This window comes from Kryptolebias marmoratus, linkage group LG20 (genome assembly GCF_001649575.2).
Source record: "Kryptolebias marmoratus isolate JLee-2015 linkage group LG20, ASM164957v2, whole genome shotgun sequence".
In the NCBI taxonomy this organism is placed as follows: Eukaryota; Metazoa; Chordata; class Actinopteri; order Cyprinodontiformes; family Rivulidae; genus Kryptolebias; species Kryptolebias marmoratus.
In genome coordinates this window covers 13,901,753-13,919,754 of record NC_051449.1, presented here as the reverse complement: position 1 = coordinate 13,919,754, position 18,002 = coordinate 13,901,753, and the positions used below count along the sequence as shown (strand labels likewise).

The 18,002-nt window shown below is 41.5% G+C and overlaps 1 protein-coding gene across 2 annotated transcripts in view; it reads left to right on the top strand.

The window, feature by feature from the left end:
• The window catches only part of LOC108239455 (protein unc-13 homolog A-like), a 27,897-nt gene extending 11,996 nt beyond the window's left edge, over positions 1-15,901 (top strand). The window contains exons 12-41 of one of the 2 annotated variants that reach the window (XM_037982103.1): positions 657-735; positions 1,725-1,730; positions 1,834-1,908; positions 2,025-2,244; positions 2,862-3,089; positions 3,240-3,381; positions 3,602-3,771; positions 3,952-4,067; positions 4,358-4,521; positions 4,710-4,863; positions 5,147-5,215; positions 5,444-5,533; positions 5,859-5,993; positions 6,124-6,251; positions 6,648-6,733; positions 6,877-7,003; positions 7,084-7,180; positions 8,056-8,199; positions 8,290-8,367; positions 8,850-8,927; positions 9,003-9,091; positions 9,188-9,331; positions 10,362-10,485; positions 10,959-11,015; positions 11,104-11,184; positions 11,833-11,980; positions 12,154-12,210; positions 12,404-12,490; positions 12,570-12,726; positions 12,834-15,901. In XM_037982103.1, coding sequence (XP_037838031.1) covers positions 657-735; positions 1,725-1,730; positions 1,834-1,908; positions 2,025-2,244; positions 2,862-3,089; positions 3,240-3,381; positions 3,602-3,771; positions 3,952-4,067; positions 4,358-4,521; positions 4,710-4,863; positions 5,147-5,215; positions 5,444-5,533; positions 5,859-5,993; positions 6,124-6,251; positions 6,648-6,733; positions 6,877-7,003; positions 7,084-7,180; positions 8,056-8,199; positions 8,290-8,367; positions 8,850-8,927; positions 9,003-9,091; positions 9,188-9,331; positions 10,362-10,485; positions 10,959-11,015; positions 11,104-11,184; positions 11,833-11,980; positions 12,154-12,210; positions 12,404-12,490; positions 12,570-12,726; positions 12,834-13,122 — 3,619 coding nt within the window. In that variant the 3' untranslated portion in view covers positions 13,123-15,901. Of the gene's footprint in view, positions 1-656; positions 736-1,724; positions 1,731-1,833; positions 1,909-2,024; positions 2,245-2,861; positions 3,090-3,239; positions 3,382-3,601; positions 3,772-3,951; positions 4,068-4,357; positions 4,522-4,709; positions 4,864-5,146; positions 5,216-5,443; positions 5,534-5,858; positions 5,994-6,123; positions 6,252-6,647; positions 6,734-6,876; positions 7,004-7,083; positions 7,181-8,055; positions 8,200-8,289; positions 8,368-8,849; positions 9,092-9,187; positions 9,332-10,361; positions 10,486-10,958; positions 11,016-11,103; positions 11,185-11,832; positions 11,981-12,153; positions 12,211-12,403; positions 12,491-12,569; positions 12,727-12,833 lie in introns of both variants that reach the window. The other variant, XM_037982102.1, reaches the window with a different exon arrangement.
• Positions 15,902-18,002: the final 2,101 nt, after the last annotated feature.

The following is an 18,002-nucleotide window of genomic DNA, read 5'->3' as shown; positions in this document are numbered from 1 at the left end:
AATCATCAAAATTAAACGAAATAAACATTTGAAATATATGAGTTTGTATGTAATGTATGAATATAATATACAAGTTTCACTTTTTAAATGGAATTACTGAAATCAATCTACTTTTTCATGATATTCTAATTTTATGACCAGCACCTGTATGTGGGCCAATTTCTTTTGAATTCAGTCAAAGTAATCCTAGCTGGTTAAAGCACATCTATCACCACTGCTTTGGATAGAAAATTCTCCTTTAAATCTGGACCTCCTCTACTATAAATCATTCAGACTCACAGGCTTGTTTGCCTGGTGGCATTAGGCCAGTGAATACTGAATGACAGCAGGCTGCGCCAACTTAGCTGGCAGGTTGTGCGTAGATGAGGCAGACCCAAGTTTGAGGACTGTAGATACATACTGAATAAGTGACATGTTGGCCACAAAAATCCAGCAATCATAGGCAGGAGTGAGGAGACTGACAATTAGTATTAAAGAGAGTCTTTCAGTAATCCTCAGACAGTATAAAAACAATGATTCAGAACAGATAATTTGGTTTTCAGTATTAAAATATGTTTTTCATCGTTAGAAATTCTGGTGATATGCATGTTCAGTTGACTATAAATCGTGATAAACATTTAATTAAATGTCAAATGTTTGGCCCTTGTCTCATTCAGAATGGGAGGAGCGCTCTACAGCATCGACAGCATGCCTGACCTTCGCAAAAGGAAAGCTATCCCACTCGTCAGAGATCTGGTGAGAAACAAGTTGAACACAAAATCACACGGTAACACACTCCACACCTCTGGGAATCACTTCATGTGTAAAGAGTGTTGTCTCTCCACTGTTGTGTTGTTTGTCTGCACCTACACTACCTTGAAGATTTCTTTTTTTTTTGTTGCACTACAGCCTAGAATTCAGGTATGGATCAGCTGATCAACACAACAAGCTTATCAGGAATAAAGAACTTAAAACTTCCTTGTGCATAAGTTTTAATCCATACAAAGTCAATATTTTGCTATGTCCTGTTTTTCAGAAATTACAGACACAAGTCCTTAAAGTTGTTTATAGTCTGGGGTTTCACTTGGCCATTCTAAGACATTTAATCTTTTCCTTTCAACAACTTGGGTTTCTCTGGGTTGTCGTCATGCTGAAGGTTGAACTTTGTTTCTCAGTGGGAACTCTCAGGAGGACTCAGATCGTTGTCTGTAAAATATCTTCACACCACCGTGCTACACTGTTAAAGATGGTGATCTGAAGGTGATGAAGGGTTTGCTGCACAGGACTGACCTTATTTACATACCGCTTTTCAGTTTTTTCTTAATTTTGTTGATATATACGTTATTTTTTCTCTTCATTTTACTTCACCTCTTTGTAAGAGTCAACCCCAAAGTATATAAGCTCTTAAATGACAAGTTAAAATAAAACAATATAGAGAAATGCAAAGGTAAGTTTTTACATTTTAAAAACTTAAAATGAATATACTCATAAAGGTTGTACCAAATAGATTGTATCTCTTTTCCATGTTTGATTTGCGGCTAAAACAAATGCTTTAACAACTATAATTTTAATGCAATTATAATAATCAATGTAGCGACCTTCTGTTTCCAAGGTGTTTGGATAGAACACTAAAAGAGATTTTTACACACACACACACACACACTCATAAATTTGAAATGATTTAATATTTGATGTTTTTCTCCTTCTTATCTCTCCTGTGTTTCTTCATGGCCTGGCCTCATTAGGCTATGGTAAGTGTTTGTTTTTCTCTTAATGAAATCAGTCAGAAATCAGTGTTATGGTTTATATTTAGTTCTGAACACTTTTTTTCTTTTTGCTCCTGTGCTCTCTCAGTCTTTAGTTCAGAACTCGCGTAAAGCTGGAATCACCTCCGCGATGGCTTCAACCACCCTCGGCAATGAGGAGCTGGTGCGTTTTCATTTCAGTTCTTTGTCACAGTTCTCCTCAGGATTTTTCGATACATGTTCCCTGCTCATAGTTAATCTTTTCTCCTTTTTCTTTTTTTTTATCCGTTGCGCTCGCAGAAAAGCCATGTTTATAAGAAGACGCTGCAGGCTCTGATTTACCCCATTTCCTCCACCACTCCGCACAACTTTGAAGTGTGGACGGCCACCACCCCCACCTACTGCTACGAATGCGAGGGGTTGCTGTGGGGGATTGCACGGCAGGGCATGCGCTGCAGTGAGTGTGGCGTGAAATGCCACGAAAAGTGCCAGGATCTGCTCAATGCCGACTGTCTGCAGAGTGAGTTTTGGCACACAAGTGAATGCCCTTAAAATATTTGTATCCGTCTTTACGTTGGCGAATATGTGCCTCGTCCTCCACCCAAACTATTTGAGCTCTTCCTCTGTACCTTTCTGCCAGATTGACATCCCATTATTCTTGTCCTCTATCCACTCTCACATTCTCCTCCCTCCTTTCCAATTTATCTCCTGAGTAATGTGCTGTCACAACCCTGCCTCGTTTTTCTCCTCTTTCTACCCACAGGCTTTGCATCCACACAGCTTTTATGTAATTCAGCTCCACAAAGAGTGACTCATTAAGTTGCTATTTTGATTTTAAAATACATCCATGATATGCATAATTCATTTCTCTGCTCTGGCCATTGAGTTTTGTAAGATGGGTTGCCCAAAATGTGTCATTGTTTACATCCACTTGATAATCAGATCAGTGGTTAAGTGGGCTAATTAGGAGGTTTTGGTTTGGTAAATGGCCAGAAAAAGACTTTGAAATTCGATCTGATGCTATCAAGACTTGGTGCTTAGCTTCGAAGAGGTTCATTGTATGAAAGTGCATGAAGCTTTGGAGCTTTAGAGCAACATTCATCTTGTATTTCTTCTGAATTGAAACTGTCACATAAGGAGCCGCGGAGAAGAGCTCTAAACACGGCGCAGAAGACCGGACCCAGAACATCATCATGGTCCTGAAAGACCGCATGAAGATCAGAGAGAGGAATAAGCCGGAGATCTTCGAGCTGATCCAGGAAGTGTTTGGGCTCGACAAAACGATGCATGGCACTCAAATGAAGCAGATCAAGCAGAGCGTGCTCGACGGGACCTCAAAATGGTCAGCGAAGATTAGCATCACAGGTTTGTTCGTTTGTTTGTTTGTTTTATCCAAATCAAGCTTTTATGGCTCGATGGTCATCTGCTTAAGATTGTCATGGTAAAATGAGTCCCATCAGATCACCGTCAATGTATTTGTTTAAATATCTGTTCTGTCTGTCGTCGTTTCTTCAGTGGTTTGTGCCCAGGGCCTTCAGGCGAAAGACAAAACGGGCTCCAGTGACCCATATGTAACCGTTCAAGTTGGGAAGACAAAAAAGAGGACCAAGACCATTTATGGCAACCTTAACCCAGTCTGGGACGAGAGCTTTCACTTGTGAGTGAAGGGAAATGCTCCGAGAATTTGAATTTCAAATAGTGATGCCAATCTTTTCAATTCATTTGTAAAGGAAGGTTCATTTAAACGGCTCCCGTCACTTTAATTGGCTGATTTATTTAGTTAAAGCTCGTTTCTTCCATTTGCGTACTTTATGTCTCTACATTTCCGTTTCTAACTTTGCATATCGTCCAATAAATTCTGTCTCTGCCTCATCCAGCGAATGCCACAACTCCTCTGACCGCATTAAGGTCCGCGTGTGGGACGAGGATGATGACATCAAATCTCGCGTGAAGCAAAGGTTCAAACGTGAGAGCGACGACTTCCTTGGTCAGACCATCATCGAGGTGCGCACTCTGAGCGGGGAGATGGACGTTTGGTACAACCTGGGTGAGTTTTGGGAGATAAGCTAAAAAGAGGGGGCGGGGCGGGGGAGAATTAAAAATGGATGAGAGGAGCAGAAAGTCACACGGAGATAAGAGCACGAGAAAACAGATAACTTAAGCCCTTGTCTGTTGTAGCAGATTTCCTGTAACTAATGAGGTGTCCATGTCTCCATATGTGCGTCAGACAAGAGGACGGATAAGTCTGCCGTGTCGGGGGCCATCCGGATGCACATAAGTGTGGAGATCAAAGGAGAGGAGACTGTGGCTCCTTACCATGTCCAGTACACCTGTCTGCATGAGGTCAGTGTGACTGGACACATGGTTCTCCGATTACCTACAAACATATTTTTAAAATGCAGGAACAACCCATTTCCTTCAGTTAATTAAATCCATGTGCATACAAATCTAATATGTTATGTTACTCTGAAACTGTGTAGGAAATAGATGCACTCGTCAGCAGATGAAATAAGAAATATTACAAGTTTTAGTTTGCTTTAGGTACTTTATCTTACAAGCAGAACAGCTGCTGCTGCTATTAATATTAAAAATCCCATCCTAAGACAAATATTGATGTGTTTGTCTGTGTTCAGCATCTGTTTCAGTACACCACGGAGGATCAGAACAGTGGTGTGGTAAAGATCCCTGACGCCAAAGGTGATGATGCCTGGAAGGTGTACTTTGACGAGACTGCGCAGGAGATTGTGGATGAGTTTGCCATGAGATACGGAGTGGAGTCCATCTACCAGGCCATGACGTCAGTACTTCAAGCACTACCCCACATATTAAACCTTTATGATTACAAAGAGGTTGAACAAACCCAAAATTAAAAGCATTTCCTTTTTTCTTAAGTGGCTTAAAGAATAGCATTTTTTTTAAAATTAAAGGCTGTAATGAAAAGAAAGGTATCAATTAAACGCTCTTGTTGCCATTTTCATCCAACAGCCACTTTGCCTGTTTGTCATCGAAGTACATGTGTCCTGGAGTGCCAGCTGTGATGAGCACACTACTCGCCAACATTAACGCGTACTACGCCCACACCACCCAGTCCTCCAACAATGTTTCCGCCTCGGACAGATTTGCAGCATCGAATTTTGGCGTAAGTCCCTGAAAATCCACCCTGAGAAGAATTATTTGATAGTCAAAGATATGCTGCACTTAACGTTGGCTTTCATAGCTGCTCAGAAATGAGCGAGCTGGACTCCTCTGGGGCTGAACGATGTCCAGTCAGTTCAGTGGCTTCCAGCTGCCAACGTGAGACTTCAGTAAACTGGATCTGATCAGACCCATTGTGGGTTTGAGCCGTCAGGCTGTATTTATTAGTCCTCGTAGCTGTCTCGTGTTCCTGAGTGTCTTGTTCTTTTCTGTATCTTCCTGTGTAGAAGGAGAGGTTTGTCAAACTGCTGGATCAGTTGCACAACTCCCTGAGGATCGACCTGTCCATGTATCGGGTACTTACCGCTGATTCAAATTTACGCACTGCCCAAAGAGTCTCACGAGCGCTGTAAATTTTCTGTTTCCTTCTGCCTGCATCTGCATGTGCTATTTTTAGATGCACATGTGCAGGTACTCATTTGTCATCTGTTTTGGGACTGTGAAGAAATTGGTCAGATAATTTTGTTAGGATGGCTCTTGTTGCAGTTTCTTATGTGTTTTTGTTTGTTTGTTTGTACTTTAAGAATAATTTTCCTGCCAGCAGTCCTGAAAGGCTTCAAGACCTCAAGTCTACTGTTGATCTGCTGACAAGCATCACTTTCTTCAGGATGAAGGTGAGAATAAATGATAAAAGGATGCTATTGTCTCTTTTTTTCTTCTTTTCTTAGCTCTTAAATAAATACTGTAGAAACAAACAATCTCTGCAAATTAGCCTGAAACGTGAACAGAGAAAAGGGTCAGCATTACCCTCCCTCTTTTAAATGTAGCATGAAGCTGTGTCTTAATAATTTAGACATTTTTGCAAATGTTGGCCTAATTTTCCCAATTTCCCATAAAGTCTCAGATCAAATTCATGATGAGATACCCTCCTGCTGAGACCCTGACATATTCTGAGATGTTTTTAAATTCGACAGTATGGTGCTTTCTGTTGTTGTTCAGGTCCAGGAGCTGCAGAGTCCCCCCAGGGCCAGTCAGGTGGTGAAGGACTGCGTAAAAGCCTGTCTGAACTCCACCTACGAGTACATTTTCAACAACTGCCATGATCTCTACAACAGGGAATATCAGACAGACCCAGTGAGTTAATGTGTGCAGGTTGCCTGGACAGTGTTCTTGTACATTACCACCATACTGTTTGTTCTAAAGAAGACACTCCTGATGGGTGCAGCTTTTCAGGTAATAAACCATAATGTCTTCCTGTTTCTAGTCAAAAGCGGTCCCTCCAGATGAACAGGGCCCCAGCATCAAAAACCTGGACTTCTGGTCAAAACTCATCACTCTTATTGTTTCCATCATAGAAGAGGATAAGAATTCATACACTCCTTGCCTTAATCAGTGAGTTTGTTTTTGTGGCATTGCTCAAAGTCTTTAAACATATAACACAAAGGTCTTTCATAAGAATTAGTTTAGAAGAGGCTAATATGATATTTGAAAGCAGTGCAGGGCAGTATAATGTGAGGAGGAGAAAATTAAGCAGCTGTTTAACCTCATAAATGAAAAATAACTAATAATACTTGCTTTAAAACCATTTAATTTAATATGTGTGACAACGATTTAAATGAGCGCCGGGGCTTTGTTTTGGGAAACAGTGAGCATATTGGCAACTTCCTTGGAGAATTTAGATTTCTGTGGCTGTTGTTGGGGAAAAACTGAGAAAATGCTGCTGGATCAAAATTAATTTCTTGTTTAACAATGCAGAACCATTTCATGAACTGGATATGTCTTTCATAGGTTCCCCCAAGAACTCAATGTGGGTAAGATCAGTGCTGAAGTCATGTGGAACATGTTTGCACAAGATATGAAATACGCCATGGAGGGTAAGTTTCTGTGTGTGTGTGTGTGTGTGTGTGTGTGTTGCTGGGAATATGTTTGGATTTTTGAAATTTCTCAACTATCTGAGAGAAAGAGACTTAGTATTATGTGAGACTTTCCCCATTTTGTGACTTCCTTTGATACTCAGAGCATGAGAAGCAGCGCCTGTGTAAGAGTGCAGACTACATGAACCTCCACTTTAAGGTGAAGTGGCTCTATAACGAGTACTGCAAGGAGCTGCCCACTTTCCAGAAACATGTACCCGAATATCCAGCGTGAGTGTCCGTTTTTCACACCTCCGGCTGTGCTGTTATTAACTTGCGACGCAGAGATTTATCTAGTCTTTGTTGTGCAGCTGGTTTGAGCCATTTGTCATCATGTGGTTGGATGAAAATGAGGAAGTGTCCAGAGATTTTCTCCATGGAGCCCTGGAGAGGGACAAGAAAGACGGGGTAACTGTTTCTGTTTATTTGTTTTGATGCTTGTCTATTATATTTGATTGTGTGTTAACTACATCCACAACATGGCAGGCTACATAAAAACTTCTAGGCTCAGGTGATGCTGCCTCAGCAGGTTTTTGGAGATGGTGTTAATGTCATGAGCATGAAAATAAAAGTTAAGTTCAACAATTGGGTTTTGCTGAGACAGCAGTAGAAGACGTTATGAAAGCACAGAAGTGATGTTCAACCTGTAGCATTCACCCCAAAAAATGCATTTGTGCATTTCTTATGCAAATTCCTCTTTGGGACTCAGCACTTTCCAAGCTGCGAAGAGCAGATTGGAGGCCTCAAGGCAATCGATGTCGACTGGATACCAAAGACCATGCAAAAAAATCTTCACTGTGGAATAGAGCAGATGCTACAGCACAAGTCAATGTAAACACACACAGAGACACGTACCACGCAGCGTCTCACACTCTGTCTTGCTCACACCTACGGACCAGGCTGCAGCTAGGTCGATACGGAGCAGCTGAGGAGTCTCCCGTCTCATACGTTGGTCCAATTAATGTCGCCCGAGGCTGCATCTGCTTTTCCCCGTGTCAGCAGAAATGGCCCAGTCACATAGCGTAACACCGTTCAGCTCTGGGTTAATGGCTGAGTTGCAGTGAGGGCAGTTTTCCTCATCATAACTCTTTGAAAACATCTGGATGAAACAGATGGGAGTGTATCAAACAGTTTAATTCTTCGACTCCAGTTTCATCGCTCCTCCCCTTTAGGTGGTGGTGTTTCAGGGAACTAAACCCATCACTTTCAGTGTTAGTAGTAGCATCAGCCCTCCAGAACACCTTCTTCATCTTTTCCCTCTGGTCTCTTCTCTCACGCTCCAGTTCCAGGTCACGTCGGAGCATGCTTTGTTCTCCTGTTCAGTGGTAGACGTCTTCTCTCAGCTCAATCAGAGCTTTGAAATCATACGCAAGCTGGAGTGTCCAGACCCTCAGATCGTTGGCAACTACATGAAGAGATTCGCCAAGGTGACTTTCTCCTCTTTGCGCTCCACCGTAATGCCTTTACCTTAGTACTCAAAGTAGTCTCATATCTTTTTTACTGTTTGTTTCTCTTAGACTATTGGCAACGTCCTGCTGTCCTATGCTGACATCATAGCAAAGGACTTTCCAAATCACGTCAAGAAAGAGAAAGTGGTAAGTGTTTGTGACGTTTTAAAAATGAAACGGCATAAAATATACAGTTTTGACACAACAAGACAGCTAATGGAAATGGGTGTAATTTAAGATGTATGCAATGTTTATGGTCAAGATGATTCATTTGGGCACATTAAAGAGCTCCTTGGTGTAATAGCCGAGCCCAGGTTGTGGCGTTCTCAGTGAATTAGAGCTGTGTAATTAGCTGAAAGTGGTAAAGGCTTTGGGAAATGAAGCTGCACTCCCACAGAGACCAGGACCCTCAGAGAGAAACGGCAGCTACTGAACGCTACGGCTTCTCCTGTCCTGCATCACTTAGTGTTTCTGCTAAAGAAGCATTAAAAAGAGTTCTAATGGTTGATTAAAATAAATAAATGAGGCCAAACTTGGGGAATGGAAAGTGTGAAAGAAATTAAAGTGAGTGTGTAAGTGCCTATGTGTAATATGTATATATATATTTTTTTTTTCTCTTCTCTCCTCAGCCATGTATCATAATTAATAACATCCAGCAGCTCAGAGTTCAGCTGGAGAAGATGTTTGAGGCCATGGGAGGCAAAGATGTGAGTTTGCATTTACATTTTTGTTGTCTCAGTCTGACTTGGCTGCTGTGCTCATCACATCTGTGTTTCTTCCAGCTCAATGTGGAAGCCAGTGACTTCCTGAAGGAGCTCCAGAACAAATTAAACAACGTCATGGACGACCTGAGCCGCATCTTTGCTGTCAGGTCAGTGTCTCTGATCGATTCTGTATGAAAACAGCCACAACCGCTGACTTTAACAGCTGTCCTCGTGGTTTTCCCTCTTTTTGTATCCTGCCACAGTTTCCAGCCCCAAATTGAGGATAACGTTAGGCAAATGGGAGACATCTTAGCCCAGGTGAAAGGTCAGACGGTTCCTGCTAATGGCAGCGTGGTGCAGGAGGCTGACAATGTCCTGCAACCGATTATGGATTTCCTGGACAGCAAGTAAGTTTGGCTGGATATCGATTGCCTAATTCACAAGTCGGGTACAAATTGATAAACACATCCATTCATCCATTTTCTTTACCCGCTTCTCCTTACTGGGTCGCGTGGAGCTGGTGTCTATCTACAGCAGTCACAGTGCGAGTGGCGGGGGACACCCTGGACAGGTCGCAAGTCCATCACAGGGCCACATAGAGACAAACGAGACAACCATTCGCACTCTCACTCACACTAAGGAACAATTTAAGAGTTACTAATGAACCTAACATGCATGTTTTAGGTCTGTGGGAGGAAGTCGGAGTACCCAGATAAATCCAAAGATCTGAAAATTATTTCAACCTTAAAATTAACTAATCATTTTTACCAGCAGGACATTTTAGAAAAAGGAGACAAGGGCAAGTTCTCTGCTGTGTCAGGATAAATGATTTAATGTTGCTTAATAAAATAATCAGTGGTTTAGTTTTTTTGTTTGCTTCAGAATGTGACAGATATATCACAGCCTGGAAACTTTTAGCTGCATGTAGTTTTATTGTGGGCAGAATTTGGTTTCTGAGAAAGCAAAAGATGATCTCAAAAAGATGTCTGCTTAAAGCTTATGTTGCTTCAGAGCTGTATGTTTAATATTTAGCACTCATGATGCCTATAAATATGTTTCAGTTCCTCTTTATCGTCACATATTCTCCCGTTTAAACCATGAAATTATAACATTTGCTTTTATTGCCTGAAAGCAGAAAGATTTCAGCCTTTTACTTTGTCTCTCTTTTATTTATATCAAGTACTGAAAACAAAAACAAATCCCCAACTACTTTTATTTTTTAAAGAAAGAAAGTTCACAGTTTTTGGCATCAAATTCAAAATTGAGAACAATAAAAACAGTTCTTTATTATGTAGTTTTTCCATTAGTTTCTATTGATTTTTAAAATGAATTTATTTGTTTTTATTGTTTTTCTAAACACGCTTTAAATAAAAATACAGACATTAGATCTGTTTTTGGCGCTCAGCTAAAAGATTTTTGTTTGTTTTTTTGTTCTAGCTTGTCGCTGTTTGCAAAGATCTGTGAGAAGACGGTCCTGAAAAGAGTGCTGAAGGAGCTGTGGAAACTTGTGATGAACACGATGGAAAAAACGATTGTGCTACCGACACTTACAGACCAGACCGTAAGTCTTAAAAAAAAAAAAGAAAAACACCACCTCACACGTACACGCTGTGCCTCTGAAAGTCAGTGAGGTTTCCATTTCTGTATTAAATCATTTCCCCATTCTTCGCCTTGTTTTTCCTCTCTTGGTTATTGTAAGTATATGTGTGGCCTTTGAAAGCATGAAAAACACACGTTTTAACCAAGACCTTATCATCACCCTCTGTGAACGTAGAGCGCAGCCAAACGTGATTTAAATGGCAGCACGGTGCATATGATTCTGTAAATCCTGACTCTTCATAAAAGCACTTACTGTGAACTTTAGTCCTCCCACTTCTTAAAAACGCCTCCTAAGAAAGTTGTTTACTCGGTTTAAAAGTCTCTGATTTTCCTCAGCACATACAAATCTTTTCTTCCCTGCACATCTCTGACCAAAGCACTGGTTTTAAATCTTTTAATCTCACGCTCCCTTTTCTGTCCGTCTCTCGTTGGCAGGGCACTCAGATGATCTTCAACGCTGCTAAGGAGCTGGGCCAGCTTTCTAAACTCAAGGTGATGAATGCAGACAGCAGCAAAAAAACCAAAACAACAAACATACATTTCAGAGACATTAATTTCTTTATACGATTCTGTCCTGCAGGAGCACATGGGCCGGGAGGAGGCCAAAGCTCTGACTCCTAAACAGTGTGCAGTCATAGAACTAGCACTCGACACTATTAAGGTATGATGTGTGTTTGGTGCTTTTTTTTATTCTTTGCGTTTCTGTATGTGTTAAAGCTAAATAAACCTCCTGCAACATGAGGAATATTCCCTCCTTGTTCTAACTGTGGCAAACGTATTTCCCTGTTGCAATATTGAACTTATTCTTCACTTTCCAAACGGCCTAATAGGCTGTTTGCTGTGTTTTATGAATGAAGTCTCAGGATAAGTAGAGGTAGTTTTTTTCTCCTATAACTTTCTGTTGGGTCGGTGTATTTTGAGTGGAAAAGCATTAATTGATGTGGAAAACACCCCCTTTTTCACGACTGCTCAGAGACTGTCTCAAGACAACATTATAACTGTTGTCTAAGTACACATAGTCTCTTAGTAGAGGTTGGTGTTTTGTTAAGCCAGGCTAACGGAAGAAAGCCCGGCTTTGTGGACCTTGCCTCGTAGTCTACCCCTCAGTTGTTTCAGGCTCACCTTTCAGGGCCGACGATTAGGAGCAAACTTTATGTAATGTTGACATTAAACATCAGCAGACTCCTAACAGCTGTTCTGTTTCAGGTATTTGATTGGTTATATTGAAGCCCACCAGGCAGTTGTGTTAAAACTCTGTCTGCTCGCCGTCCAATGATCTCTGTCGTGTCGTGTCGTGTCTGCCACGCAGCAATACTTCCACGCGGGCGGCGTTGGCCTGAAGAAGACGTTCTTGGAGAAGAGTCCCGATCTGCAGTCCCTGCGCTACGCCTTGTCTCTGTACACACAGGCTACAGACAAGCTCATCAGGAAGTTTGTCCTGTCGCAGAGCGCTCAGGGTACGACTCCACACTCATAACACACACACACACAAAGAAAAGTGCTGTTGCCTATTTGTGATGTTATGAGATAAACTTGAACAACTTCAGAATTATAATTATGTTTCTGTTCTGTTGAAGCTCTGACTTATTTGTCATTTTTTAAATCCTTCCCTTCCTGTGTGTGCCTTCAGTCCACGGAGGTAAAGGGATCAGATGCACTGCGAATGAAGACACCCCACCAGAGAAAGGTACATCCCTCCCTCAAAAGGATAACCTTCTGAACCCAATCTTGTTTTCAGACACCTGTGATTATACATCCACCACACAGAGCAGCCTCCCTCTTCTGTTCTTACCTAATAGCTTCCTTGTCTGAGCCTCTCTATGAGCTGCGTTAGGTGTCTGTAAACAGTGAGGTGTCTGAAACTGGCTTTGTTTTCGCAGCGTCTGGTGTGGATGCCGTAGGCGAGGTGGTCATGAATGTGGACATCTTACCCCAGCCCAACGGAGAGCACAAGATCGGCATCAAAGGTAAGAACTCAGAGCGGGTTTGATCACAGCCTTGTGTGCCTTTCTATGTTGCTCACCTTTTTTTTTCCTTTTCTATCAGTGGTGGCTGCCAATGACCTGAAATGGAAAGCACAGGGCTTCAGGCCTTTTGTGGAAGTCTACATTATTGGTCCTCACCTCAGCGACAAGAAGAGGAAATTTGCCACCAAGTCGAAGAACAACAGCTGGTCTCCAAAGTTCAACGAGAGCTTCCAGTTGTGAGTGTCCGCTTAGCGTGATCATCTTGAGTCTGAACTGCGTCACTCGCAGCTTCCTTCTATGAATAAGAAGGCGAGTAACGAGAGTGCTTTTTGTTTTGTGTCAGCTCGCTGGGCGCGGAGGTGGGTCCAGAGAGCTACGAGCTGCAGGTGTGTGTGAAGGACTACTGCTTTGCCAGAGAGGACCGCACCGTGGGCATGGCCGTGCTGCAGGTGAAGGACATAGCCAGCAAGGGCAGCGTCACCTGCTGGATGCCGCTGGGTAGACGGGTCCACATGGACGAGACGGGCCTAACGGTGCTGCGCATCCTCTCCCAGCGCAACAACGATGATGTGGCCAAAGAGTTCGTCAAGCTCAAGTCCGACCAGCGCTCGGCTGAGGAGGGCCGCAGCTGAGAGGGGAGCGCGGGGCAACCATGAAGCACGTGTGCACAAAAACACCAGAAACACACCCAACAGAAACCCAGCCCTCACGCCTACATAGAAAACCCTGTGCAATATACAAGCACACATGTAAAACTGTACATATATCTGTATACATTATGCAACATTTACACTGCAATGCAAACATGGGGGAATACGTTGATGGAAGGATTAGATTTAGTTTTAGTTTCGATTCTTTCTGCATCTGCACTACTTTCAGCTCTTTGTTTAGAATTAGCGTTACATTAGCAAGCAGTCACTCTTTCTTGTGACACATCACACTTTTTGTACGCTGTATATTTAGTTGTGAGAAAAGCAACGCAAAGCAGCAACAAAACCATGTAATTAGTTTCGAAGACGACCACTTTGCACTTTTGCTTCTCTGCATCTTCAGGAGAGCACTTCTTGCCTAGCTACGCTGCGTGCGTTCCTCCGTCTGTCTCACCGTGTCGCTCTTCCCGCCCCACCCTTTGTCATTCGCTCTGCGGAGTCTTCCTACAGCGTGCCGCGTCGTGTCGTTAGGAGTTCAGACACACATCTAAGGTTGGGTTAGAAAAAATCCAAACCCTTAGATTGATGTTGAGGGGAGGGGCTAGTCTTTGCTGTAATGTACTGTCGTCCTGCATGTTGACCCCAGGAGCACTGTGATTCACTTTCCCGTAACCACGGCAACCGTTCCCATCCCACATAAAAGACCGGGTGCCTCCGATACGTTATCCGCTTGAGCACGGTGCACATGACCCTGCAAGAACAAGGTTTTATAAACTAACACTGACACGCTCACGGCCATCAGCTCTGAGCTCTGAGCCAGATCAACGATGTGCTGATAGGAACGGGGGGAAAAAAAAGCTTCACACCACGGAGCAATACTCATCATCCCACACCCCCACAGAGTGCAACTTATCTAAAAAAATTAATAAATAAAATAAAAAAAAAAAAGGGCTACAAGATCAGTGGACTGGGTTGTCATTTCACGTTAAAGCGTACCGTCCATGCTTCTGTTGGCAGACTGATCGAAGGTTCCCCTCTCCACCTGCTCAGCTCCATAAGGATCTGTCAGGAGGAACCGCACACATACACACACACACACACACACATCTTCTGAAGGCAATAGTAATCTGTCTGTGTGTTCACCAAACATGTGGGCAGACATTCTGTGTCTTTTCCTAACGTCTACATGAATGTGTATGGAAGTGTGTGTGTGTGTGTGTGTGTGTGTGTATGGGTGGATCGTCACATCTGCAAAATGGGCTTAGATTGTGAGCAATACCTACACACCCAAAACACGCGCTGTCAAATATTTAACACTACAAGAGCACCAAGTGCACTGTCCAGAGTTGGCGAATGGGAAACTTCTGACCGCATGTTTTTGTAAATCACTCAGACGTTTGTCCCACAGGAAGTACTTCACCTTTAACCAGGAGAGGGAAAGTGGGTTTGTGTTTTTAATCTAGGAGTGACAGATTTACAAGAACCAGAGCTCATATTTGATTTTTAATTTTTTTGTTTTTAAACGATGATAAAGCCATCAGAGTCACCGCCAAGCATTTAAAACAGTCAGATGTTATTTTTCCGCTCATATGGGATGATAAAGCATTTTGGCTTTTCTTGCAAAAAAAAAAAAAAAACCAAGAAGACACAGCCATAGTCCAACTCGTCTTGTAGTCTCTTTAATCGCGCTAAATGTCAGTGATGCTGCATGAGGTTTTATGTAACTGGTCTGTTGCGTGTCGTCTTTATTTAGTATTGCTGAAAGCTACCAAAAATAAACCCTTTGAATGTCATTTATCCTTAACAGAGCCTTCTCTCTCCGAACAATGGGCTTGTTAATCCAAACCCACCACTCGCTTGGAGACACCAGCTCATGCCTTTGATTTAAGCCACCAAATTTCACCTGAGCTATGAGAATATAAGGATTTGTTTTATTTTATGTGTGTATGTGTGTGTTATTGACTCAAGTTGCTCAGTCTTAAAGGGGAACTCCACTGATTTTTACACACCGTAAGGAAATCTTTCTCTCTTTTGGAGTCATGTCAAATCTAATGATTATGCTTAAGTAATCTCATTTACATCTAATTGACTTTCTCATACGTCGTTGACCAGCTCATGGCACCAAAAATGAGCATCGGTCCGATTGAAGTGTTTAAAAATGAAATCAGTGGCGTGCTCCTGCAGCAGTCGGTGAGATTGTTTTCATGTGCTGCGAGGGCTCAAGACCAAACCTTACATGTCAGACTGCGGCTGAAGAGAAACAGGAAGTGACGGACCGTCCAGGTTGTCTGCCTCGCGTGTGCGGGCACGCAGACAACAACACACACCTGCACATCGATCAATGCTTAAGCACAAAAGGGCACATGTAAGAAGACACACATGCATGCATGCACGCCGACACAACTCTCTGGAGACCAACGATGCCCGCCCTGTGAATAGAAACAACCACTCTTGCATGATGGGAAACTTAACTGTGTCAGCACGTGTCTCTTTAATGTTTTTTTAAATTTATTTTAGTTTTACTTTCCAAAGCTCTGTGATGCGTTTATCAGTGTGTGTTTTTAAGTTCTTCAAACCTCATCTGTTATCGATCTGAATGTAGTGTGAACACAGAAACTCGCATGAGAGAATTATTTTCTACTGAGGACGTTTGTAATTTGTTTCTTATCATTATTGTTGTTAAATGAAAATGAAGTGGAGCCGGAATGCAGCCTGATTGTGATCTGCTTCCTAATAAAAAAGACTTTTGTGTCACAACCTACACGTCCTGCTGGGAATCACTTTAGTTTAATGGAATCTGATTTTTTTTTTAATCCAGAATAAATTAAAAGCTTTTCAGCAGATGGTGCAGCTGTTTGGTGCTGGAATGTGACATAAAAAGCTCTAAACCATAAATATTAAAAAGACAACTACAGAAATTGCACTTTTGAAATTGAAATTCAGTATGAATAAAGAAGCTAAACAGCTAAATGCAGCAAAAAAGCTAACTAAAGTAGCAAACTGCTGACAAATGCTTAAAGTAGCACAATGCTAGCAAAACCTAAAAGTAGCTAACTGGTAACTTTAAATTAGCAAAATGCTAGCTAAAGCCTAAAAGCAATAAATTGGTAGCTAAAAGTAGCAAATGGCTATTTAAATTCAGCTAATACTAATATATAGCAGTTTTAGCATTAGCATAAGTAGCAGTAGTTTGCCTTGGCAGAACTAGCAACAGCAATGTTAGCATTAACATTAGCATTAGCAGTTTTAGCATAAGTAGCAATAGTTTGCATTAGCGGAATTAGCATTAGCAGCAGCTGAATTTAGCTGTAGTAGCATTGGTAGAAATATGCTGCAGCAGATTTTAAGAATAATTTTTCTTGATTTGGATTGTTTTTTGTAAAATAAATATTTTTAAGTTTAAAATGTACTAAAACCAAAAGTCAGCAACCAAGTCAAGTTTCTATAGATGTTTAAAACTGCACAAAGTATGAGAAAGTAGTTGGATGCCTGATAAAACCCAATTATAAATTAGTGTAAAACATCAAACTCTGCATCTTGATGCATATCGTCCTTGAGGTTCTGCGGACAGACATTAATCCAATTTAAGAACATATTACATCTTTAGTGCCTTTAGTTTAATATTTAAACACGCAAAGCTCCATCAATGAAGGCAGGCGTCTCTCTGCTGCCCCCAAGCGGTGGAAACGCAGCACAGCGGCTGGTGCCAATAAAGACTCAGGACACTTCAGGTTTATTTTTACAGTAAAAAACTGAAACCAAAAAACAAGACTTTATTAAAGAAGCATAAAAAATAAAACTCTTGATACATTTCTTATAACCGTCAAGTCAGCTCAAATCATACGATTATACAATTTCTCCGGCTCACGGTTAAAAGGTCCATAAACTTTCAAATAAAATATATTTCAATTTTAAAATTTCTTCAATAATTTTCTCATTTTGTTATAAATTGCCTATATGTAGTACACAGAAAATAAGGAGAAAATAAAAAAAATGGAAAATAAAAATAAATTTGAAGTAATAAAAAAGGGGGTCACATTATTGTCTGGGATATTTAGGTAAGCAAATCAATTGTAAAAAATAAAACATGTAAAAAGTTTTTTTTTTGTTTGTTTTTTTTGTTGGTTTTTTTTTTTGTTTTTCATCTTAAAAATTATTAGCTAATGCCAGGTGGCTTAAAGACATGCAGATGGTTAACTTACAAATAATGATACATGTTCTTTAGAAACTACACTTATCTTCAATTATGTGGTTTTGAAAACAAGATCCTGCTGATTGTATCCAGGTATTTACACACAGGTTAGGCCTGACACCTAGTTCATTGATGGTTTACATTTTGGTTCTGCGTAAAAAGAGAATTAAAGCAAATGAAAATTTAAAAAAAAACAGAGCGAAGACTTGAGGGGGTCACCCCTTATTGGCGTGGTTCTTAGCATCCCCCTCTCAAATCACACAAAGAAAGGTCAGAGGTCACTGACTAGCATGCCTCAGGAAACCCTGTTTTCAAACCTTTTAGGAAGGAATTAAGGGAAAGGGAGGGGTTGAAGTGGCTAAAAAAAATTTAAAAATACAAATAATAGCAGTCAATCTGAAAAAACATTTGTACCTTTTTAACAATTAAAATTACTGTACATTAACCCTAACATTCTCTCAATGGCCAGAAACGTCCCTGGAGCGACGCCGGGGTTCACGCGAAACACATCTGGCAAAATACAACACGATTTAATCTTCAACACGCCGACTTGGACACTTTTACAAAAGAAAAAAAAAAAAAAATTTCAGTTTTACCCCCCGCCCGCCCCCCCGTCCCCCCCCCCCCCCCCCCCCCCCCCAAACCCCCCCCCCCCCCCCCCCCCCCCGCC